The sequence below is a fragment of the Rana temporaria genome, chromosome 1 (assembly GCF_905171775.1).
Source record: "Rana temporaria chromosome 1, aRanTem1.1, whole genome shotgun sequence".
In the NCBI taxonomy this organism is placed as follows: Eukaryota; Metazoa; Chordata; class Amphibia; order Anura; family Ranidae; genus Rana; species Rana temporaria.
The window spans coordinates 407,701,671-407,727,488 of NC_053489.1; the positions used below are offsets into that span (position 1 = coordinate 407,701,671).

At 44.3% G+C, this 25,818-nt stretch overlaps 1 protein-coding gene across 2 annotated transcripts in view; it reads right to left on the reverse strand.

Moving 5' to 3' along the window:
• Positions 1–10,187: 10,187 nt before the first annotated feature.
• CCNI (cyclin I) overlaps positions 10,188–25,818 on the reverse strand; it is a 60,291-nt gene continuing 44,660 nt past the window's right edge. Inside the window, exons 5-7 of one of the 2 annotated variants that reach the window (XM_040324106.1) lie at positions 23,641–23,778; positions 20,050–20,280; positions 10,188–11,799 (exon numbers count right to left, since the gene is read on the reverse strand). In XM_040324106.1, the coding sequence (XP_040180040.1) occupies positions 11,344–11,799; positions 20,050–20,280; positions 23,641–23,778 (825 nt within the window). In that variant the 3' untranslated portion in view covers positions 10,188–11,343. Of the gene's footprint in view, positions 11,800–20,049; positions 20,281–23,640; positions 23,782–25,818 lie in introns of both variants that reach the window. The other variant, XM_040324101.1, reaches the window with a different exon arrangement.

Below are 25,818 nucleotides of genomic sequence, written 5' to 3' on the forward strand. Positions count from 1 at the left end.
TTTAGCGCTGTACCACCTGAAAAACTCCTCAGTGTGAAAGGGGTCTTAATGAAATAACTGTTGAAGCAAAAGTTTCTTTGAGATGTGTGGTTAAAGGTGACCAATGTTTTCCCAGTCATGTAGCCCCGACATCCTGTATCTGGTAATATAGCACCGAATACTACTGAAAATAAATCTGTAGTATACAAATACAGGGGCTGCTGATGCTGAAATCCTATGCAAATAAAACTCCTTAGAAAAAATTAGTTTCCTGACAGACTCCATGGCAGCGTACGTATGGGGTTAACCCCACCTCCTCTCCACTCCTATGGGACCCCACTCCCATAAATGTGTGTTCAGAGCCAGAGGCCACGTTCGTTTTGTGTCTTCCTCCTAAGGACCAGAATGGTTAAAATATTACCTTGGATAAAGTGCCCACGATTGAGGCCTGGTTGTTCGGCTAGCTGTGCCCCAGAAGACGTGTCGTGTCTACAGCAATCCCCAGCCATTGGCGTGATGGAGAATAGCGATGGATGTGGTGCAATGTAAAATCTCCAGCAGTCCCCAGCTGTGAGCGGGGTGAAGGATACGGCACCATGTGGAATCTCCAGCAGCCCCCAGCTATTAACGGTGTGGAAAAGGGCGATGGATGCGCTGCCATGTAAAATCTTCAGCAGTTCCCAGTTATTAGCAGGGTGGAGAAGGGCCATGGATGTGGTGCCATGTAAAAAAAGGATTTTTGTACTCACCGTAAAATCCATTTCTCTGAGTTCATAGACGGACACAGCATCCTTTGACCTTCGGGTTATGTTCTTCCTACCAGGAGATTTTAGGCAGAATTTCCACAGCACTCAAGGTGTTAAAACTTTCCCTCATGCCGCTCCTCCCAGGGGGCGTGGCTCCCCCAGGCATAACCCACACCCTGCTCCAGCAGCTTCAGTTCGTAACAAGCAGTACAAACCAAGGAGGGGTGGGTGCTGTGTCCGTCTATGAACTCAGAGAAATGGATTTTACGGTGAGTACAAAAATCCTTTTTTCTCTTTCGTTCATAGACGGACACAGCATCCTTTGACCTTCGGGACGTCCCCAAGCAGTGTCAAAAAACGAGGGGTGGGAAAAATAACACAGCAAACAACAGGTTACACCCCAAACAAAACCGGAGTTACTCAACGGAGGAACTCCAACCTTAAACTGCCGCCTGTAACACCCTGCGGCCGAATGAGGCATCAGAAGATGCACTCACATCCACCTTATAAAACTTTGAGAAAGTGTGGACCGACGACCAGGTCGCAGCCTTACACACCTGTAACACAGAGGCTTGGTGTCGGAAAGCCCAGGAGGCTCCAATCGCCCTGGTCGAATGCGCCGTGACCCGAAAGGGAGGCGCCCGCCCCTTCAGGGCGTAGGCCTGAAGCACAACCTGTCGGATCCACCTGGAAATGGTGGCCGACGAGACTGCCAGGCCCTTACTGGGACCGGACACAGACACGAACAGCGAGTCCGACTTCCGGAACGGAGCTGTCGCCGACAAGTAAACTCGAAGGGCCCGAACCACATCTAGAGAATGTAAAACGGCTTCCTTCGGGTTCTTCGGCTGAGGACATAATGATGGAACAACAATGTCCTCGTTAATGTGAAAGGCCGAAACGACCTTCGGAAGAAAAGAAGGTCGCGGGCGCAGCACCGCCTTATCCTGATGGATGACCAAGTAGGGGGCCTTGCAAGACAAGGCCGCCAGTTCAGACACTCGTCTGATAGAGGTAATAGCTACCAGAAAGACCACCTTCTGCGACAAAGTCAGCAAGGGGATCTCCCGAATGTCCTCAAAGGGGGCACGCTGAAGCGCCGAGAGGACCAAGTTCAAGTCCCAAGAAGGTAGCGGAGGGCGCACCGGGGGGGCCACATGCCGGACCCCCTGCACAAACGTGCGAACCAAAGAGTGCGCTGCCACGGGACGCTGAAAATAAACAGCCAGAGCAGAAATCTGACTCTTGATCGTGCTCAAGGCAAGAGCCTGGTCCACTCCCCGCTGTAGGAACAGCAGGATCCGGGACACCACGTAAGTACGGGGGTGCCACTTCATCTCCTCACACATAGAGATGTATGCTTTCCATGTACGATGATAAATTTTTCGAGAAGTGGACTTCCGTGCACGCATCATGGTAGAGATTACCGGGCCCGACAGGCCCCGGTCCTTCAGTACCTGGTTCTCAACAGCCACGCCGTTAAAGCCAGTGACCGTAAAGCAGGATGGAAGATCGGGCCCTGAGACAGGAGATCTTCCCTCAGAGGGAGGCGCCAGGGGGCGTCTGCCACCAGACGTACCAGGTCCGCGTACCAAGAGCGACGCGGCCAATCTGGGGCGATCAGGACCGTTGGAATCCCTTCGGCTTCCACCCTGCGCAGCAGGCGGGGTAGGAGCCTTAGAGGAGGGAAGGCGTAAATCAGGTGATATTGACCCCAGGGAGCCACTAACGCGTCTGACGCATCTGCCCAGGGGTCCCTTGACCTGGCCACAAACCGTGGTACCTTCCGATTGAGACGGGACGCCAGAAGGTCCACGTCTGGAGTGCCCCATTTTTGGCACAGGATCTGAAAAACCTCCGGGTGGAGAGACCACTCCCCTTGATCCAGAGTCGTGCGACTTAGGAAGTCGGCTTGCCAATTCAGAACTCCCGGAATGTATACCGCTGACAGGGCCGGAACGGACCTTTCGGCCCACCGAAGTATGTGAGCGACCTCCGTCGCCGCGGCCGAGCTCCTTGTGCCGCCCTGATGATTGACGTACGCCACGGCCGTGGCGTTGTCGGACTGGATCCTGACAGGACGGCCCTGCAGCTCCAGGGACCACCTGACAAGGCACAGCTTGATCGCTCGGAGCTCCAGGATATTGATCGGCAGGCGGGACTCCTCCTGAGTCCAGCGCCCCTGGGCTGACTGGGTGCCCCAGACGCCCCCCCAGCCGAAGAGGCTGGCATCCGTCGTGACCACTGTCCAGCGGCACGGAAGAAAAGACTTCCCGGACCGAAGCACCGGAGACGTCAGCCACCATGCCAGGGAAGACTTGGCCAGATGGCTCAACCGAATCTGGCGATCCAGAGAAGATGGGACCCTGTCCCATCGTGACAGAACCTCCTTCTGTAGTACCCTGGTGTGGAATTGGGCATACGGAACCGCCTCGAAGGAGGCCACCATCAGACCCAGAACCCGCATGCAGAAGCGAAGAGACGACCACTTCTGGGTCGACAACTGTCTCACTGCAGATTGCAGGGTCCGCAGTTTTTCCGATGGGAGGAACACTTTTGCCTCCCCCGAATCCAAAACCAGCCCCAGGTGTTCCAGCCTCTGGGACGGAACCAACACTGATTTTTTGAGATTCAGAAGCCAGCCGAACTCCTGCAGAGTCCGACACGTGATGGACACGTCCTCCTCTAACTCTGAGCTTGAAGAAGCTCTCAGGAGAAGGTCGTCCAGGTATCCCACGATAGCGATCCCTCGCTGCCTTAGCAAGGCCAGGATCGGGGCGAGCACCTTGGTGAACACCCGTGGTGCCGACGCCAGCCCGAACGGGAGGGCCACGAATTGATAGTGGTCCTCCCCGATCGCAAAACGCAGATATCTTTGGTGGCTTGTGCAAACGGGGACATGCAGGTATGCGTCCATGATGTCCAAGGACGCCATGAAGTCCCCCTGGTGGAGGGCCGCTATGATAGAACGGACCGACTCCATCCTGAATCGCTGCACCTTGACAAAGGAGTTGAGGGCCTTTAGGTCCAGGACAGGGCGAACCCCTCCCTTCTTGGGAACCACGAACAGATTGGAGTAGAACCCCCGAAACCGTTCCAGCGAGGGAACCGGCACAACCACCCCTCTGTCCAGAAGATCCTGGACAGCCCCGGATAGGGCTAGCCGCCGATCCTGAGGAAGCTGGAGGTTGGATGGAAAAAATCTGTTTGGGGGACAAGAGAGGAACTCTATCTTGTACCCCGAGGCGACCACCTCGCAAACCCAACGGTCGGTCAGAAGAGAGTTCCACCGATCCGCGAAGTCGTGAAGCCGTCCCCCCACCCGAGACCCGGGCGGGGGCAGACCTTCATGCGGAAGCAGGCTTGTCCGCAGGCTTGTTTGGTTTGTTAAACCAGGGGCGCTTACGCCCGGCAGCAGGGGCTTTTGCCCCTTGCGGACCTTTTCCAGACGCGCTGGGCGCACGAAAAAACCGCTTAGGGGTAGTAAAAGTAGGACCTTGCTTGCGGCGAGGTTCCTTACCCTTCCCCGACTGAGGGAGCAAGTTGCTCTTACCTCCAGTGGCATCCTTAATGATGTCATCCAGGGATGCCCCAAAGAGCCGTCCGCCCTTAAAGGGCAAATCCACCAAGGCCTTTTTTGAGGACTGGTCAGCCGACCAGCACTTCAGCCATATAAGGCGGCGCAGAACCACTGCGTAGACAGAAGCCCTGGAAAGCAAAGGAATCGAATCCATAGCCGCCTCACAGAGAAACTTCTGACCCTGAATCAACTGCTCAGCCAGGTCCCTAGAGGACTCGGAAGCACCCTGGACCTCCAGATCCTGCAGCAGGAGCTTCGCCCTTTCAGTTAGCGTCTGAGCAACCAGGGCGCCGGCCAGAGCCGGCCTTACCGCCGAACCCACCACCGAGAACAGGGAGCGGGCCACGGCCTCCACTCTCCTATCAGCGGGGTCCTTGAAAGCAGGAGCCCCCTCCACAGGCAACGTAGTAGCCTTACTCAGTCTGGACACAGGAGGGTCCACCGACGGAGGAGTGACCCACTTTTTTAAAAAGTCCTCCTCCAGGGGGTAACGGGTAGCAAAGCTTTTAGGAACAGTAAAAGCCTTTTGCGGTGTATCCCATTCCTTATACAACAAATTGTCCAAATAAGGAACACAGGGGAATACCTTAGCGGTACGCGGTGGTTTGCGGAATCCAAAAGGGACTGACACCGCTGGTGTCTCCGCCACATCCTCTAAATGAAGAGTCTCACGTACCGCAGTAATAAGAGCTCCAACAAATTCCTTGTCAGCAGACTCCGCAGCAGAGTCATCCTCGCTGTCCATGTGGGTTAAGCCCGCATCCTCTGACATGACAGAACCAGAAGCAGCAACAGCGTTATCAGATTCTGCGTCAGAGATATCCCCAGAAACAGCCTCCGGGGGGGGGGCGCTTTTTACCCCCCAACCGAGCACTGGCAGCTTCAAACCTGGTGAGAAAAGACTCCAGGACAGCCGACACCGATTCAACAGATGTGGCAGGGGGAGGGGCGCTAAGGGTTAATTCCGGCATTGTGAGGAATGAGGGGCCTGATTCAGGCTCCATATTGCAGCTGCCGTGTCACCCCCACTGCCAATGGCAGGAAAAAAGTCCCCCACAGGTCACCTCCCGGCCGCTAGAGCACAGTCTGGGGCCCCCTGAGACTCACCACCCCCCTGGTACAGCGCGGTCTGTGAAGGACAAGTGTGTGCTGAGGAGAAGCTGCAGCGCTGCGTCTTTCCCCTCAGATGATTCGCGGTCTTTTTTTTTTTTTTTTTTTCCGCCGAAACGGCCACTAGAGGCCGAACTAGTGCTGAAAACGGCGCCGGCCACAAGAAAATGGCCGCCGAATAATACAAGCGCGGCTCCGGCAAAATGGCCGCCGTTGCGCAGTTTTAAAAAGACAGTGTACCCAAAAATGACAGTACACCAAAACAGCACACAGCACACACAAAAATGCCCAGAATGTCCACCACAGTCCCCTGAGGTGACACAGAACAGCCCCAGCCATACCCGAGTGAAAAAAAAAAAAAATATAAAAAATATGAGCCCCAGGGAAAAAACCCCCTGCACAGCCGTCACCCAAAGGGGGAAGGAGGGAGAGGAATAAGGGAGAGAGGAAAGCAGGGGAAAACCCTCAGTCGACCTCCCAAGGGAAAACATTCCAGCCAGACCACTTACCTGAGTAAGGGGCCACTACTTACCTGTCCTGCGACTACCCGGCTGGAGGTATCCCAGACAGAACCAACGTCCGCGAACGGCATGGCTGTCGGCCAGACACACTGTGACAAACCATAGAGACCGGTCATATGTGTGCCCTAGAACCGAAGTTCCCCGGCCGCCCCTGGAGCAACGGGGCCCGTCGTGGACGTCCCAAAGCGGAGCTGAGGGCCGGCACACGCTCGAAGGCCGAACCTGGGGGGACTACAAGGGTCGAGGACCCAGCCTGTCACCCAGTCGGCTGTTGATAGAAGAATCGCAGGATTCAAAATAAAAATAAAATAAAAAAGCGAGAAAAAACTCGCAAAATGCAAAAAAATTTGCAAGAAAAAACTCCAGAGTCCAGGACTCCAGAGAGAGCCTGACTCTCCTGACGGTTAGGCAGAAACAAACTGAAGCTGCTGGAGCAGGGTGTGGGTTATGCCTGGGGGAGCCACGCCCCCTGGGAGGAGCGGCATGAGGGAAAGTTTTAACACCTTGAGTGCTGTGGAAATTCTGCCTAAAATCTCCTGGTAGGAAGAACATAACCCGAAGGTCAAAGGATGCTGTGTCCGTCTATGAACGAAAGAGAAATCTCCAGTAGTCGCCAGCTATGAGCGGGGTGAAGAAGAGTGATGAATGCGGCACCATGTGGAATCTCCAGCAGCCCCCAGCCACGGTGGATGCAGTGCCATGAAGAGCTTAAGCCTGGCCATTGGCAGGCAAAACAGCAGTACGGCCTAATAGCCTAGCTATGAGCAGGTGGCCCTGGGCCCATGCAACAGCAGCGTGTTCCGTATCCAGGCGTAGTCACGGGGAATGCCGTGCGCGGTGATGTATACCTTTACATTGCATATTCTATGGCAGCACTTTGTGTGTTTATCTGTTTTCTTCCAGACTATGGCAGCTGGAGCACATCTGCGTTCCAAGCCGCCATTCTCTCTTCCAGCCTCAAAGTTTGAGCAATACATGTCTGCTGCTGACAGATCATGCAAGTTCAAATTTTTCTGGGCTTCCTCCAGTCAGATTTAGATCTGGCCCTATCGTTATCCGCCATCACAGGTTTATCCAGATTTAGGCTTTTTTTCCTGTTGGACAAGGAAGCAACTAGGCTCAGACATCGGAGTAAGCAGAAGCTTCCCAAAAATGGAACCCCCCTTTTGTTCTTGACCCTTTCTAAGGAAGTGGAGCAGAGTGTTCTAGGGCTGTCTCAGTTAAAGACCTCTGTCAAGTTCACCTTTCTTGTGGCTATTACGTCGGCATATAAAGCCCCAGAAACTGAAGCATTGGCCATGGAGAACCTTTCTAAATGCTCTTTCCAGAGAGAGTGGTGCTGTTACCTATGCTCGATAAATCTCAAGGATACATCTGTCTTTCGTGGGAACCTTTAGAGTACTAACATGCGTCCTTTAGATGTGGAAAAGGTCATGTTGTGGCTTAGTTGGTTATAGTGCCTATCTAGTAATGGGGAATCCTGAGTGTGGTCCTCAATTAATAAATATATGGCTCTCTGTTGTGTAGAGCCTGCTTCTTTATCCTCGGTTTATTTTGGCTTGAAGGTCCGGTCTGTTGACAGGACAAATTAAAGTCTTTGGTTCAGCATTGCCCACCCATGAGGTACATTGCTAGTTATTTACCATACATATGCTGCCATGAAGTCCGTCAGGAAAACCGAAAATTTCCTATCAAATACTTAATTTTAATACTTAATACTTAAGCGTAATTTTCCTTCCTCTATGGACTACATGGCAGAAGGAGTTACCTCCCAGTGTCATGAGCAGGCTAGTTACGGAATGCGGCCTGTGGCTCTGAGCACAAATTTATGGGAGTGAGGTCCTATAGAAGTGGAGAGGAGGTGGGGTTAACCCCATATGAATGCTGCCATGAAGTCTATCAGGAAAAGAAAATTACAGTAAGTATTTGATTGGAAATGTTCTGTTTTCCTGGTGGCGTCTGAAAACCTGGACCAAGCAAAAAGATTAGAAAGTCTGATCTGAATACCTACAGTTTATTATCCTCATAATATAGTTAAAGTCATTGGATCAGTATAACAGTCAAGCAAATAGCATTGTCAATAGGGAAGGTGAGTAATGACAGTTTCCATATTCTCTTGAAAAGGGTCTTCTGGAAGATAGCAGATTACAACTTTCTTCCATTCACAGCAAGATATTCATATATTAAAACAAAATTTACCTAGATGACTCTTTCTTACCCATGTATTGTAAAGACATAACCTCCTGCAGTGAAATCTAAAAATAGCAGACATTTTAAATACCACTTTGGTTCTCCAAATGATCCTACTAACCAGCAGCTGGAAAAGCATGATACACGGTGGAACCAACAATTCCTATCAGACTCCAGCAGAGGGCATATGGGTTATGTGGGAAATTGTCTGTCATCTTGGTAATCAAAATGCAGAAATATGTCTAATCTGCATTCCGACTTTTAAGATGTCATTCAAGCACTCTTTGTGTGTTACTCGTATGTCAAGAAAGCAGATTGAAAAACTCTTATTCTAAATTGTGCCTGACTGGATGAATGCTAACATTTTGCAAAGCTGTATACTTACTGCAGGAGACGATGGGACTTATTCGCTTAGATAAGTATTTTAAATCAAAATTTGACAGCGGTTTCTTGAATAAATTTTTTTTAAGTCTTACGCAATTCAAATGTACTTATGGGAGAAAAATGATTACAAAGAACAAGACTAGGTAGCTGAGAACATAGGCTGGCAGATACCTTGCATGTATCACCTGTTAGCCTTCTCTAGTGGCAATGGAAATATAAAATATGCATATGTACAGTGCACAGGCCTGTTATTTTGTTGCTCCGGCTCCAGGTATTGCATTGTTTGATGACATCACATCTATTCTCCAGTACCAGGAAGGGAAGCGTTCTGACAACGGTCTAGATCTATTCCTAAAGTAGAACTATATGTTTCAAGGTGGGTGTTGGTGTGTTCAGTGTTTTTTTTCTGCCACATATAGCGTTTTGCTTTTAGGCCAAAAAGGTACATTTTGGACTTATCTGACCAGAGCACCATCTTCCTCATGTTTGCCATGTCCCCCACAAAGCTTCTTGCAAACTCCAAATGGGACTTCTTATGGTTTTCTTTCAACAATAGCTTTCTTCTTGCCACTCTTCCATAAAGGCCAGATTTGTGGAGTGCGTGACTAATAATTGTCCTGTCGACAGTTTCTCCCACCTGAGCTATGGATCTCTATAGATCCTCAAGTTATCATGGGCCTCTTGGCTGCTTCTCTGATTAATGCTCTCCTTGCCGAGCCTGTCAGTTTAGGTGGGTGGCCATGTATTGGTAGGTTTGCAGCTGTGCAATGCCCTTTTCATTTTCAGATGATGGATTGAACAGTGCTCTGTAAAATGTTGAAAGCTTGGATTTTTTTTTTCTTCCCCTTTTATAAGCTAACCCTGCTTAAAACTTCATACCTTACCTTTCTGGTGTGTTCCTTGGCCTTTATGATGCAGTTTCTTCACTAAGGTTCTCTAACAAAACCGAGTGCTTTACAGAACAGTTGTATTTATACTGAGATTAAATTACACACAGGTGGATTATTTACTAATTGGGTGACTTCTGAAGACAAATTGGCTCCCCTAAATATTAGTTAGGGGTATCAGAGTAAAGGAGGCCGAATACAGATGCAGACCACAGTTTTCAGATATTTATTTGTAAACAATTTTGAAAACCATTTATCATTTTCCTTCCACTTTACAATTATGTGCCACTTTGTGTTGGTCTAGCACATAAAATCCCAATAAAATACATTTATGTTCTGCATTAAAAATCCTTCCTGACCGCCATGTTTCAATCCAAGTATAAAGTTCCTCTTTTAATGACCCTTATATGCGAGCCAATTAGGTTATTTTGAAAGCAAAACTATCAACTCACATTTCCTTTTTGGTGGTCCCTAAACAGAAACATTAAAAACTGAGAAAGAATTTGTGTATTCAATTAGCATTGTGTACCTATGAGAACTATGTGCTTTCATCTGTATAGCTTTACTCTGAACCTACCATTTGAGCTAAAAGGTCATCCGTGGTCTCACAGTTGCTCCTTCTTCAGCTGCCAGACCTCACTTTTTCACTTATGCATGATCAATATGAAGACAGTCAGTGGACTATGGAGCAACCGTCACACCTCATGTGAACTCTTATTCTGGTTTCTCAATGCCAAAACTTAGACCTGGATAAAGTAAAGGATACAGAAATAAACCAAACAAAAAAGACTTACATTTAGGGCAATTCTTTATTGCAACCAGGAAAAACTTACATGGGAATAAAGATTCCATAGGCCATGCCTGCCCCAGACTGATCAGAGATCTTTACAAAGTATGATGTTATGAATAGTACAGCTTTACAATAGAAAGTTAAGGATGCATGCTGGGACAAACTATTTCAGCATTTATGAACTCTAGATAATGCTGTCCCAGGGGAAAATAGGAGAATCCTGATGTTTCTACAAAAAAAGATTCTAATATTCTTTAAAACCGGCCATGGTTAAGTCATGGTGCACTGTTAAAACAACAAATAAAAGTGAATGAATCAAAATAGATTAAAACCGCATCTGGTAGGTGTGTAACTATGAGTGAAAAGAAAAACATACATCTCATCAACTCACTTCAAGCAGAGAATGACTGCACTGCAGGGCCAGTTGCTATTGATCAATAAGCACAGATGAGAGTTCTAGAACTAATTAAACCGAATTCCGATTAATCTATATAGTAGGTGTCAGATCAAAAAACACACACAATGCTGAGTAAGCAGAGTGCTCTCCAACTATTACAGCACAACTAAATAACTTGATGGGACTCATGGTTATCATTTTGTCTGTTGGTCGGATAGGAATGAAAATATTTTTTAGTGTAAAGTCAGTTTTCACAAGGAAGCTGAAGCATAGGAAGAAAAAATATTTGACATACATAAAAGATAATGCTTAAGGGCATCTCGAGAACACCAGATAGAAATATGCTTGCACAAAAATGTCAAGGTGCACAGTATACAATACGCCAGCAAAACACAATGGAACTGACAATACTAAAAGTTAAACAATCTTGCTACTTTTTTTTATTGTTTTTAGGCGTTTTGGATTTTTTTTTTTTTAATATGTTTTCATTTTATGTGTTGTTTTCATATATTTTTTTTTTTTACCTATTATAATGACAGAGATGGAACTAGAATTAGCAGCATGAGAAAACAGGCAGGAATCGTAGACCTCTGTCCAGAGCTGGTATGGTATGGCCTTTACTACAATGGATATCATTCTGTATGGTTCTTGAACACAATTCCGGTTAAGGAGGCCAGGAATGCACCACATTGGAAGATGCAACTCCCAGCCTATAGGGGTGTCAGAAGGAATCTTACTCGTAGGTGTGAAAGGCTGCAATTACATGACAGACACTGCTTGTAACTGGGGACATGGGGATATGCTGCCCTCCTGCCTAGACAGGCTGCTATTGCATGCAGCAATCTCAATGCTCCCAACCTCCATAGTGGTATCTTCATTGTACAGCCTCTTGATCCCATCATAGAAATCATCAACTTCCATCTGCTCCACTTTACGCTTGGTGGAAGCCTGCTTGCAGGCAGTTGGGGCTGCTAGCCGCTGGTAGAAGAAAGTTGCTCCCTTCATAAGAGCTCCTGGTGTGCTTTTACCCTGTTTGTGGACTGCTGGCCCTGGGACAGGGGAGGGACGGAATTGGTACTCTCCTCTGTTGCAGGTCACCAGCGTCTGCTTGAAGGGGCTGTAGACATATACAGCGTTGGTAGGCAAGGAAGCCTGCAGAGGAGAAAGGTGACGTGCTGCCTCTTCCCGACAGCGAAACAGCTGGGAGCTATCCATCTGTAAGAGATCAGAGAACTAGTAAAAACAAATCCCCAATGGCTAAGACACCATGGTACAGCTAGAACTAGAAAACTGCAGTGTTGCCATTAAAAAATAAAATTATAGTTAAATATAGTAATTAATAAGTGAAATAGGTCTAAGATACATTGGATTGATCCTATATATAACAATGATAAAGAGATATCATCTCACAGTGGCAGTTCATAAAGACAATTCATGTGAAGAAACCAGTGAAAGTGACACAAAAAAAACCATATGTGAATAAAGAAAGAAGTCCCACTAAATTAAATATATAAAAGGGACATGAGAAAAAAATCAGTCCTTAAGGGGTTAAATCAAAATAAACACCCAAAGAAAGAAATTGCAGAATGGAGAGAAGTGGATTTGAGACTGACTGGTTTCATACTCAAGACAGATACCTCTGTTATAGTCATTTAGTCTGATAAATAAATTTTCCAATGAACAGAGGTCATCTTCCCAAAATAGGAGAACATCATCGATGTATCTTTTCCAAAGGCGCAATTCCTTAGGGGGATTATTGTCTATAATGTCCCTCTCCCAATATGACATGAAAAGGTTGGCGAGGCTGGGAGCGAATTTAGCCCCCATAGCCACACCACACCTTTGTAGATAAAAAAGCCCCCCGAACCAAAAATTATTATGACTGGTGGAAAAAATTTAAAGATTTATGAGAAAATCCTTCTGCACAACGGATAGGGTGTTATCATGTTGGAGATAGAATCTCACTGCCTCTAGACCATGCTCATGTGATATGATGGTATAGAGGGATGCAACATCCGCTTTCGCTAGGATGAATCCTTACTTCCAATCAAAATCAGTTAAGAGATTAATGACTTGGGTGGTATCACGCAAATATGAAGGTGTTGTAGTAACCAAGGGTTGCAAAAATTCGTCAATATACTTGCCTATTCTAGCCGTAACAGAATCTTTTCCGCTTATAATAGGGCGGCCCAGTGGATTTACCATGCTTTTATGCACCTTGGGAAAATAGTATATGACTGGTAATCTAGGTGCAGAGGGTACTAAATGTATTTTCTCTTTTTTATTTAAAATACCTAAAGAGTAACCCTCGTTGATCGAGGATGAAAGCTCTTTTTTATATTTAACTGTAGGGTTACAGGCCAGGTGAGTATATGTGGCAGTATCGGATAAAAGTCTATTCATCTCTGACAAATAATCAACTTTATTTAAAATGACAACGCCACCGCCTATCGGCCGGACATGGAGGCCAATATTATTTAGTGCGCAGATTTGTTTTAAATTGCTCTGAAACTCATATTTTTTCTTAAACTTAGGAATTTTCAAAGCTGTTATATCCTTAAGAACCATCTCCTTGAAAGTTTAAATAGAAGGAGCAAGAAAACTTGGTGGGTTAAATAAGGAAGCATTTGAAAAGTTGGTATGTCGAGTGGGAACAATATTGCTAATGTTAGTCGAAGCACTATTGGATGGTAAAACTTCTGGTTCTATTGGTTGGACCCTGATTGAGAAAGCTATCGGACTCAGGAAGCTATCGGACTCGAGTTTCCTATAGGGTTGAGAAAAAAATGTCTTCCGATATTAATTTTTCAAATACATTTATAAGCATCAATGAATGTCTCAAATTTGTTCAATGTGCGGGGGGGGGGCAAACTTGAGACCTTGGCCTAGCACAAATTGCTCACCCTGTGACAATTGAGCAGAGCTCAAGTTGAAAACGCCATTGATGTTTATTGCTTCCTTTTTTTTGCACCTGACCCTCCTCCCCCCTCTAGTCCCTCTCTGTCATCGTGTCCCCTTTTGGGTCTGAAGTTGGCCAATTGAAAAAAACTATGAGATTGGTCAGATCTTCCAGTGTTATGAGGGGATTCCTGCTGAACCTGTGTATACCTAGTAGAATGTTCGACATATTGACTAGGATGTCTGGAGACAACCGGGCCATCCTGAAAACCATCCTCATATTGTTGCGAGAGAGGAGCATATCTATTATGTGTCGGGACCGGGTTGTTTCTAGATGTGAATTTAGGAGGCTGATTATGGAAGGAATCCCTAGGGTCATCCCTCACATTATCATATCTGGGATGTCTATCATATGGGGAACCATAACTCTCTCTGGAGTCAACATATCCCCGGATAAGTGGAATCGTTAGGATGGGGTAACCCCCTCCTAGGAGACCCTCCTCTATGGAATTCTTGACTTCTGTTCTGAACAAAAACGGACCTCCGTCTGACCAGGGTGAGTATTATTCCTCCTGGGTTTATTCCTATTATTTTTAGGTTTCACCAAAGTACCTTGTTGTGTGTAGGGGAGACTCTGGTTATGTTGCCTAGCCACCCCGGCACAGCTGTTCCGAGAAGGGACCGAAAGAGGAGCAGCAAGGGGGGGGGGGGGATGAACAGAAATTTGAACGGGCTTGGGGGGATTAACCTCACTCTCCATTGCCTCGTCTGTCTTAACTTGCCACTTAAAGACCACTTTGTTCAAATAATCTGCAAAATCGCGGTTATACTGTTTCTTCTTCTTGAGCTTCATAAATTTTTGCCACCAGTCATAATTATTTTTGGTTCGGGGGGCTTTATCTACAAAAGGTGTGGCGTGGCTATGGGGGCTAAATTCGCTCCTAGCCTCGCCAACCTTTTTATGTCATATTAGGAGAGGGACGTTAGACAAAAATCTTCCTAAGGAATTGCGCCTTTGGAAAAGATACATCCATGATGTTCTCATATTATGGGAAGGTGACCTCTGTTCATTGGAGAATTTCTTTATCAGACTAAATGTCAATAACAGAGGTATCTGTCTTGAGAGTATGAAACCAGTCAGTCTCAAATCAACTTCTTAGATCTCAATATCATAGTTAAAGAAGGGGTTCTGACTACTACACATTTTAACTGCTTGCCGACCAGCCGCCGCAGTTATACGGCGTCAGGTTGGCTCCCCTGCGCGAGAGCCCGTAGCTATACGTCGGCTCTCGCGCGCCCCTCGTTACAGAGCGAGGACCGGGAGCTGTGTGTGTGAACACACAGCTCCCGGTCCGGTCAGGGAGAGAAATGCTGATCTTCTGTTCATACAATGTATGAACAGAAGATCAGTCATTTCCCCATGTCAGTCCACCCCCCCTACAGTTAGAACACACCCAGGGAACATACTTAACCCCTTCCCCGCCCCAAGTGTTAACCCCTTCACTGCCAGTGGCTTTTTTATAGTAATCCAATGCATTTTTACAGCACTGATCGCTATAAAAATGCCAATGGTCCCAAAAATGTGTCAAAAGTGTCCGAAGTGTCCGCCATAATGTCGCAGTACCAAACAAAATCGCTGATTGCCGCCATTACTAGTAAAATAAAAATATTAATAAAAAGGCCATAAAAATACCCCCTATTTTGTAAACGCTATAACTTTTGCGCAAACCAATCAATAAACGCTTATTGCGATTTTTTTTACGAAAAATATGTAGAAGAATACGTATCGGCCTAAACTGAGGAAAAAAATATGTTTTTTTATATTTTTGGGGGATATTTATTATAGCAAAAAGTAAAAAATATTCATTTTTTCAAAATTGTCGCTCTATTTTTGTTTATAGCGCAAAAACTAAAAACCGCAGCGGTGATCAAATACCACCAAAAGAAAGCTATTTGTGGGGAAAAAAGGACGCCAATTTTGTTTGGGAGCCACGCCGCACGACCGCGCAATTGTCAGTTAAAGCGACGCAGTGCCGAATCGCAAAAAGTGCTCTGGTCTTTGACCAGCAATATGGTCCGGGGTTTAAGTGGTTAAAGATACCGACCGTAATGTGTTTATTCCACTCACGAGTTGTCACCTTCATAGTTGGTTTAGTGCTGTCCCTAAGGGGCAATTTTAACCTCTTTGCCGCCTCGCCATAGACAAAAGACGTCTACAGCGCGGTGGAGTTGTTCTGGGAGGACGTCCCTGGGACGTCCTTCCAGAATCCTCCTCGGGGCGCGCTCCCGAAATCATCTGTGAGCGCCGGGTCTAGAAGACCGGGCGCATCACAGATCACGGTAAATTGCCGCTGATAGCGGGCGTTTACCACGCGATCGCTCCGACGGAGCGATCACTTGTAAACAAACCTCCCCTCTCTGTACCGATTGGTACAGTGTGAGAGGAGAGGGGGGGAGAACGGAAGCAGCAGCAGCTGCTGTGGGCTGGATCTGTGACAAATGCAGTCACAGATCCAGCCATCCCTCCCTGCGCAATACTCTGCAATAACACCAATACCCCCCATACTCTGCAATACCCCCCCCCCCATACTCTGCAATACCCCCCCCCCCCCATACTTTGCAATACCTGCTAATATGACAGAAACAAGATTTTTTTTTTAATTTTTACAGAATTTTCAGTGTTGATCAAATACCACCAAAAGAAAGCTCTATTTGTGGGGGGAAAAAAAAGGACAAAAATTTCAGATGGGCACAATGTTGCATGACTGAGTAATTGTCATTCAAATTGTGAGAGCACCGAAAGCTGAAAATTGGTCTGGTTAGGAAGGGGGTTTAAGTGGTCAAGTGGTTAACAAATCAGGAGAAATTGTACCACTTTAGTGGACTATCAACAACAGGCGCAAATTTTAAAACAGATTTTTGGAAAAAGGCTATTCAGAGACAAGCATTGAGAGTACAATTAAGATGGTCAATGATATGGATCGTAACCAGATGCTTATAAGAACAGGTAGGGCTCAATGATCACAAGTTACTCCAACCAATACTTTCTTGTCAAAAAGATTTTTGCCAAAAACTGGAATATTCTAAAAAAAACGATAGGATTTTAGGTCCTGCTATTTCAGACCGTCCAGTTGTCATATTTAAAGGAGCACCTGCTTTACGTCACAAGTTAGCCCCTAATATTATTGACCCCCCTCAAACAGTTCCTTTTTTTCAAACCATGAAGGGTTTCTTTCTATGTCGGAAATTAAAAATATGTCAGCTAAATTCTTTCAAAGGACGTAAATGAGAAAACTTTCAATCCACACACACAGGGTTTATGACATCGATTCTTTTATTACGTGCTCCAGCGAATGTGTAGTATACCTCATTCAGTGCCCATGCTCTAAACAATATATTGGTCGCACGAAGAGGGCTTTACATATCCGCTTAGAAGAGCATGTGGGGAACATAAGACGAGGGTTTCCTAAACATAACCTATCCAAGCACTATGCTAAATGTCACAATCGACAAATTGATGGGACTTTGTTTGTCCCCATTGAAAAACTCTGCCCACATTGGAGAGGCACGAATAGAGTCCGCTCTATATCCAAACTCGAGACGAGATGGATATTTGACATGCGATCCTATGTGCCTCGTGGGTTAAATGTAGATTGGGACATGGTTTGTTTTTTAAATAATGCCTAGTCAGACTGTGATTATTTAATTATTTGCCTTTAGATCTCATTTTAAACAATTTTAATTATTTCTAAATACTCATATATTTTATTATAATGATTATTGTCATTTACTGTATTTAATTAACTTATGTCTGATTATTCAAGTATATTTAATTATTATTGCGATTTATAATCTAAATTCAAAAGAAAGTTTGTAAGGAGTTTGCTGCGTTTTCTCTCTCTCCACCTTGGATGCTTTACTCCGTGTGCTTCCTCTATATTTCCACAAGATGGCGATACTTTCTCCTTTACTTAATAGGCTCCTTTCTCTGCTCTATAACAGCTGTCATTGTAGAGCCATTGACACTGTTAGCTTTCCAATACCTTTAGTTCCGTTTGCCCTTAGTTAAAATGGAGCCTCAGGACTATATAAGGCAGGGGTCTTCAAACTACGGCCCTCCAGTTGTTCGGGAACTACAATTCCCATCATGCTTTGTTATGTCTGTGAATGTTTTACAATGCCTCATGGGATGTGTAGTTCCGCAACAGCTGGAGGGCCGTAGTTTGAGGATCCCTGATATAAGGGCATGCGTGATGACGCGAGTCCAGCAGCCACTCCCAGACGACTTCCGTGGTGACGAAACGCGTAGGCGTGGCTTGCAGACTCAACGTCATTACGCTTCTAGACGAGGAAGCTCGGAGCCCACACCAACAGGAGAGACAGGAGAAGCCACCGTGCCTCCATTGTATTTTTTATTGCATTCATCTTTCTACGATCTCGTAAGTGCATAGCTACTTGGCCTAATAAATTAAAAAATGTTATGGTATTATACTATGGTCCTTTTTTCTTTTGTCTGATCGTTCGAGACAACAGATACCACTTCACATATCCCAAAGAGGGTCCGGAGGGAGACCTAAAATCCCCAGGCTTGTTGAGATCACTGTATTGGTGGTCACATTGACAGGGTAAGGAGACTGCAATACCACTATTTTGGTGCCTTCCTGGTGGGTGAAGTTCTCTCCATTCTGCAATTTCTTTCTTTGGGTGTTTATTTGGATTTAACCCCTTAAGGACTGATTCATTCTGCAAAGACTGATTTTTTCTCATGTCCCTTCATACATTTAATTTAGTGGGACTTTTCTCTTTATTCACATATGTTTTTTTGTGTCATTTTCACTGGTTTCTTCACATTTATTGTCTTTATGAACTGCCACTGTGAGATGATTTCTCTTTATCATTGTTATATATAGGATCAATCCAATGTATCTTAGTCCTATTTCACTTAATATTTTGAGTGCTGTACTGTATTTTTCACATGTTTTAGGAATTTTTTGTATCACAATTTATTTGGTACTGGCAGCTAGTTATTCATTTAACACACATCATTTGTGTATTACATTCACAATCTATTTAGCGCAGTGTTTTTCTTTGGGAATTTTTTTTGGTTTAAATATAGTAATTAAACCTGTCACCAACTACAGTGAAACAAAGCGATTTGTAAACCTATATTTGGTTTTTAAATGAGAAACATGGTATACTGGTTTTGCACACAGAAGCACCGATCCTTCTCTTCTTGGTGTGCCACCATATGAAACAGCCTCTTATTGTGGCACACCTGCAGGCTTGATCCCTAGCTACGCTGCCTGTATCTGTAGACACAGACAGTGTGTCCCTGTCTCGCTCCCTCATCATAGGATTTGATTGACAGCAGCAGGAGCCAATGGACAATGAGGAGGGAGAGAGTGGAGAGAGCTACTGCTCTCAGGCACAAGGCTGGATCGATATCCGGCCCAGAGTGGAGCTGCACACAAGTAGAGAAAAAAAAACTTCTACCTTCGCTTTTAAGCTGTGTATAATTAAAAGTGGTTGTAGACACCAAAAGGGCACTGAAATATCCCTAAACATCCCAGAAGGCGATGGGCCAGTGGATGTAGTAATCCAATCAAGAGCTACAGGGAAAATCTACATAGTACACATGCCCAGGAGCTTTACAGGAAGGTATTGAAAAAGGGACCTTGTGGTATTTGTCATGAGACAAGGTTTTAAAAGGTGGTCAAACACTACCCAAATTTAGCACTACCCTGCTATGAGCCAACAAGATGTACATGCTTCTAAATACTATACTGTGATGAAAGATTAAAGAGGCTTTCCACTACCAATAAATAAAAATGGTTCCATGTGTCCTGTCAATCAGCCCATGCCATTTTTGATAGTACAAGCTCTAACATATTAGCTCTCATTCATACAAAGCTTTAAAAACACTGCTTTTAATAGGCGTTTGACATTTTTTTTTTCGGCCTGTAAAAGTGCCTATGTGTACACATAGGCATTCACAGGTGGATTAGAACAGGAGCATTTACAGGTTGAAAAAAAAAAAAAAATCTATCACCGGCACGTTCTGGAGAGGAGCTAAAGAGCAAGAAAAAGGCTTCCGGTGCCAAAACTAGCGTTAACTCATCTAAACTCAAAGACGCATTTGGGCGTGTGTAAACGTTAATGCATTCCAGTGGCAAGATTTTTTTTTTATATTTTAGCCAATGGAATATATTAACGCTCAATGCTAGACACACCTAAAAATCGTGTGCAAATGTGAATTTAGGCGTGATTTCCAAGCTGCTTTTTTCTGCCAGGTTAAAAAGGTATTCAGAGGAAAAACGAAATATCCTGTGTTGAAAACGCTCCAAGTGGCAATTTTCAAGTTTGCTCGATTACAAAGCAAGCTAGCAGTTTTTCTAACAGTGTGTCAGATTATTGGAGACAGGTTTTAATAACATACAACAAGTGGCTAGGGAAAACTGGACCACTGTTACTGGAATTTTTTTTTTTTTTAATCCACACGAGACAGGAGCTTTTGCATTTTTGAATAAAAGTGGAAATTCCCTTCAAACCTCAGAATGTGCAACATACCTCTGCAGTCTGAAGCAGTTTGATGGTAAGCCCCAGCCAATCAGGAAGTAGTTTTTCCATATTTAGGCTGAGGACAGCCAATGCCAACATGGAGCCCTTGAATTGCAGGAGCTGGTGAGAAGCAACACACTGAAGAAGCTGACGGGTAAGCAGAGCCAAGTGTTGCGATGGATTCATCTCTGGCATCCTGTCTAACATCTGAGGGCTGCTGGTCAGTGCCATGGCATGGAACTGCATACAAAAAGAAAACCTTGAGGCATAGATTGGTGTACACGTTCACTAGAGCCATTATGATAATACTTGGATGCTCTATTGCAGACAAATCATTTAAAGTGTTACTAAACACACAACAGTTAAATCAGTCTGTATATGCAGTAAAGCATGCTTGATAAACACACTGTCGAACCTAAGGGGTTAGTCCTCTGCATTGTGTAAAAAGGCCATTTGATCCCATCTCCTCTGATCCTCTCCTCCTTCCACTGTCCCCAATATATTTCCTGATAATACAGAGCCAAGGGACATGCTTAGTTTGGTGTGTATTGCTAGGGAGTTTTTTTTTTCTTGGGAGGGTGCATGTGATCAGCACAAGGCCAATCGGCACTGCCCAGATAGAGGTCAGGGGTGCTGTATTCTGATAGGACTTTCATGGGAGAATGAAAACTCCTCCTACAAGCTTTAACCAGACACTGATAGAAGTCACAAGACTGCTGTAACTACTGATGAGAAAAGGTATTTAGCAATTCATATTTACTAAAATAATTGCATTTCCAAGTTCTGTGGGAGACCAGATATAGTGAATGTAGGGTCCTGGGTTTAGTAACACTTTAAGTATACTGTATTATACAACATAAATTCAGTGGAAGACCTTTTATGGTTACAAATTCTACAAATTGCACCTGGGTCGCACGAACCCCCTGCTAAGTCAGCAAAGCTCATACTCCTCACTGTTTGAAAAACTCTGGCTCTGACTAAACAGGTAGTGCACTGGAACTCTGCAGAGTAAGCACTGCTTGCACACAGAGACCATGGGTCCTTTATAGCAGAATGCTGGCAGAGGACAGACCTTTCTACTTAGCACGTGGCTGCTCTATAAAGAAGATTAACTGTAAGACTGTGCACCTTTTATTTTGTTGCACCTAATTAATCGATTTAAACTGAAAGCTCAGTTTGGCTTCAATGAAAGGTTTTACAGTTTACCTGGATGCTTTCGTATCATTTGTATTAGGCGCAGTATATGGAGGACCAATAATAACCTGTTTTATGTAACATCATTGCTGTATGCTAGCTGCTTCCGTTGAACTAACTGCTTGAGGACTTCATTGCACAAAAGTAAATGCACCACTGTGGTTAGAACGATGACATCATCAAGCAAAAACCACAATCATGTTTCCATACCAGTTACATAGGTGCGAATGCATTCTGTATGATGTTCTACAACTTATGGTATATATATTCAGAAAATGGCAGTGTGCATTATTTTATAGCTGAATGACAGGGATAAGTGGCAGAATTGTGAAGGGTGTAATCAAGTCAAAGCCCCCGTGTACAGCCTGAGCTAAGAATCCAAAGGTGCTTCAGAGGAATCAATCTGAAGAACATAAACAGTTAACATGAGAAACAATCACCTACAGGCCAGTTATGTGCATCAAATAAAAATGTTTAGATTGTTAGCCATTTCTACTCTAAAAATGAGACACGTCTCAAACAGACTGCAAAGTTTGAGGGTGGCCTACTATAATCACTCAACCAGTTTCAGTGTTATGAACATAGAAAACCAGCATACCGACATCCCGTCAGACATGCAGGTATCTTGTACAAATATTCATCTCACCAAAGCAATTGTCTAAAGAATGCCTGCAGTTTCCGTGGCTTCAGAAGGAAAAAAGTTAGATTTTGTCAGTTTTAGAAAATAGCAGATGGCTGCATATGAATGGAAAGGTCATTCTCTCTCCATTTTCTTTTTAACAACACTGCACAAAATGGCCCATGTAACAAATCTAGATGTTAAAAAATACTTTGGCAAATGTATAGGAAAAAGCTATAAACTTTGGGCCTAATCCTCAAAAACCCGGCGCAACGTAACTTTTTCCATTTAAGTTACACCGCCGCAAAATCTCTAACTAAGTGCCCGATCCACAAAGCACTTACCTAGAAATTTTGAGCGGTGTAACTTAAATCGGGCCGGCGCAAGGCGTTCCTCTTCTCCAGGGGGCGATTCCCATTTAAATGAGGCGCACTCCCGCGCCGGCCGTACTGCGCATGCTCGTGACGTAATTTTCCCGACGTGCATAGCGCGAAATTACGTTACGTCGGGCTTTGTGGATTGCGACGGGACAATAAAGTTGCGTCGGGTAAAAAAAAAAAAGATACGGCGCCCAAAATTTTTTTTAACATTTAAAAAAAATTGCGTCGCGAGCAAGAAAGGTCTGTTTTTACAAGGTGTAAACAGTTTACACCTTGTAAAAGCAGCCCTAATTTTGCGTTTGCAAAATAAAACTTACGGAGAAAAAACTAAGCTGAAAAGCTTTGTGGATATCCGTAAGTCCTAATTTGCATACCCGAGGCGGCATTTCGACGCGAAATGCCCCCAGCGGCGGATGCGGTACTGCATCCTAAGATCCGACAGTGTAATTCAATTACACATGTCGGATCTTCGTCCTAACTATGGAAAACTGATTCTGTGGATAAGTTCCATAGTTAGGACCAGGGATACGACGGAGTAACAGCAGTTACTCCGTCATATCTCTTTTGAGGATTTGGCTCTTTGTACTTATTGGTATAGGACTCGAACCGAGGCTGGCACTGATTACTTGACAAATGTACCCCACTTCATGTCTGGTGGGACTGCCCTTGACTACAATCCTACTGGGAGCACGTTCACCAGATTGTAAAGGAAGTAACCACTTACAGTACGTGCTTGACTTCTTCCCAGCCCAGTATTTGCTGCACTACCCCTCCCTGCCAGGCAGGAAATATCAGAAGTCTCGCAACTCATATGGTCAATGCGGCCAGAATGTGCATACCACACACTGGCATCAACCCTCGGTTCCATCTCTGAAAGAATGGTTTACAAGACTGAACAGAGTCTTGGAAATGAAGGAACCGATTTACACTTCACAAAATAAACTCTCAGACTTTATTACAACTTGGGCTTGCTGGATTCATTTCAAGTCTACCTAGACTTGCATCACTATAATGTCCAGTTGAAGGGGGTTTATTGCAACCTTTGGCCTTCGTTTCCGTAACATATCTTGGACAACTGCTATATCAGCTCTACCGGGCAGGCTACCCTTTTCCTTCCTCCATGACTTACCTGTCCTTACACTCTACATTCCCCCCCCCCCCCCCTTTTTTATATTTATTTTCTGCCCCTTTCAACTCACGTTACTCCTATTTATGTATGTTATTCAAGAACGTTTTGTTTGATCATATGTATTGTCCCCATTTTCCCCTGTGTAAGTGCTGTTTTTTTATAAAAATGGTTGTGGAAGGAAAAATACTTTGGCAATCATGTGCTTTGCTAAATATAAAAGGAGTAAAAAAAAAAAAAAAAAAAAAGAAGAAGATTCCACTTATGAGAAAGGCATTTACAATTTGAAGGAAATCCAAAGGTGTTGCCGTGTGAAGGTCCCAGTTCAGTTTGTCCAGAATAATCCTCTCCATCCGGAGGACTTCAGCTGGAGAGCAGCCGCAGTCACTTTCCTGTGTCAAAACCTTTAGGACAGGAATCTGCTGCAAGAGAAACACATTAAGACTGATTTACTAAAGGCTTCAGGAATGCTCACACAAAATTCAATTATCCAACTATATAAAAAGAAAATCTCTGTTTACTTATTTTATCTGCACATGAAGTAAATATTCATACAAATGACTCACAGAAGGTTGGAATGTAAACCAATTAAAAACATAATTTGGGTATATGTTAAAGCAGATTGACCTATAAAATGTATATCTCTGCACATGGATTATGCAGCCCATTCATTTTAATAGGCTTCAAAACCACCACAAAAGAGCACTATTTTTAGCAACACTGCACCAAAAGACCTCATTCACACCTCAGCGTTTTGGAGCTTAAATAGAGTAAAAGCAGGTTCCTCAAATTGGGACTTTAAAAACGGACCACAAACTGTATTTTCTAAAAGTATACAAATTTATTGAACATTGATATTAATCAACGACATCAAAGTGGAGATAAAAACAACACACACACACACACACACACACACACACACACACATTATATATTGGGAGCAGAAATGGAAACAACCGAACATAAAAGCCCAAAAACTGTTATGCATTGGACGCTCTGCCTTTCGAAAAACAAAATGCAGATCTTCTTTAGAGACAAAGGGCTTACAAATTTAAAATCTGTAGCTTACATCCCAGGTGTTAGTGCTCCACCCATACAAAGAGATCATAACTCAAAAAGGAGAGATATGTCCATCAGAGGCACAGGCATTAGAACAGGAAGATGGCGGCAGCCAGTTATGCGCATAGGACAAGATAGTCCCACTGAAGGGAGGCCGATATACCACAGTCAAATATCTTGGCTATCTACATTCATAGTGACTCTAGAGGGGATATGCAATATTTGTCCTCCAAACCATTGATCACGTCAATATCAGATGGAATCTGTGTCTTGGATAAAGGCATCTGAACCTTCACAGGTTATGGGCCATTACAGGGATCTACTTGATGGCTGAGAAAGCCCTATTGATCTTGAATCCAGAGTGGAATAGTGTGACCGTTTGCATCTGCTGGGTGGAACAAAGTTCCCATCTTCACTCCAAGTCGCCTGAAGCAATTTTTGTAGCTTGAATCAGGCAGATTTGAGCGTTTTTGGCACATTTTTATTCCAATAAAAATAAATAGAAACTCATAATTTGCGCGTTTTTGTGCGCATTCTGTAAAACATAAAATAGCAATATATATGTAAACTTAATTCACAAATAACTAAAAATTATCAAATAGACCAAATAAATGAATACATGAATAAATTAATCCCTAACCTAAATAATAATTAAAACACCCTAACTGAGCAAAAAAATATTATTAAACTGTGGTAGTAGTAATAATAATAATAATAATAATAATAATAATAATAATAATAATAATAATAAAGTATCCTAACAAAAAAAATAACCCCATATCAGGAAGCTAGTTTAGCTAATACAAATTTTTCTGCAGCGACATGTGCCAACACACAGACGAGCTCAGGCTAATATCCAGTGTGCACAGAAACGTAGGCGCCTCCTGACCACACTGTTGTCTTAATGTGTGTGCCCCCGGGTCACCTGGACTACTTCCATGACTGTGGCAGTCACCTGCTATCAAGATACTGGCTCCCATGCTTCTTTGAGCCTTGTACCTCTGTCACCACATTCAGGGGTGCCCGGACCAGAGCAGCAATGAAAGCCTTCTCATCAACTCGGCAGCCAACCAGGCATATGACACTCTAACCCCCCCAATACTAACCTTAACCCCTTACCCGAGAAGAAAGAAGAAAAGATTAAATACATAGCAACAAAATGATGCAACAGATTTTTTTCTCAATTTATTAAAAAAAATGCCAAAAGCTCAAAAACGCATGCAAGTCGCACATAAAAACCTCATAAAATACCAAAAAAAAAACCGCTACGCTCAGGTGTGAATGCAGCCAAATATACAGTAATGCAATTATTAGGTGCTGTAATGCACTGCAACTGCTGTGCACCAACACATGTCACTGCAATCTAGTTTTTTTCTAACTGCACTGTAAAACCTCTAACT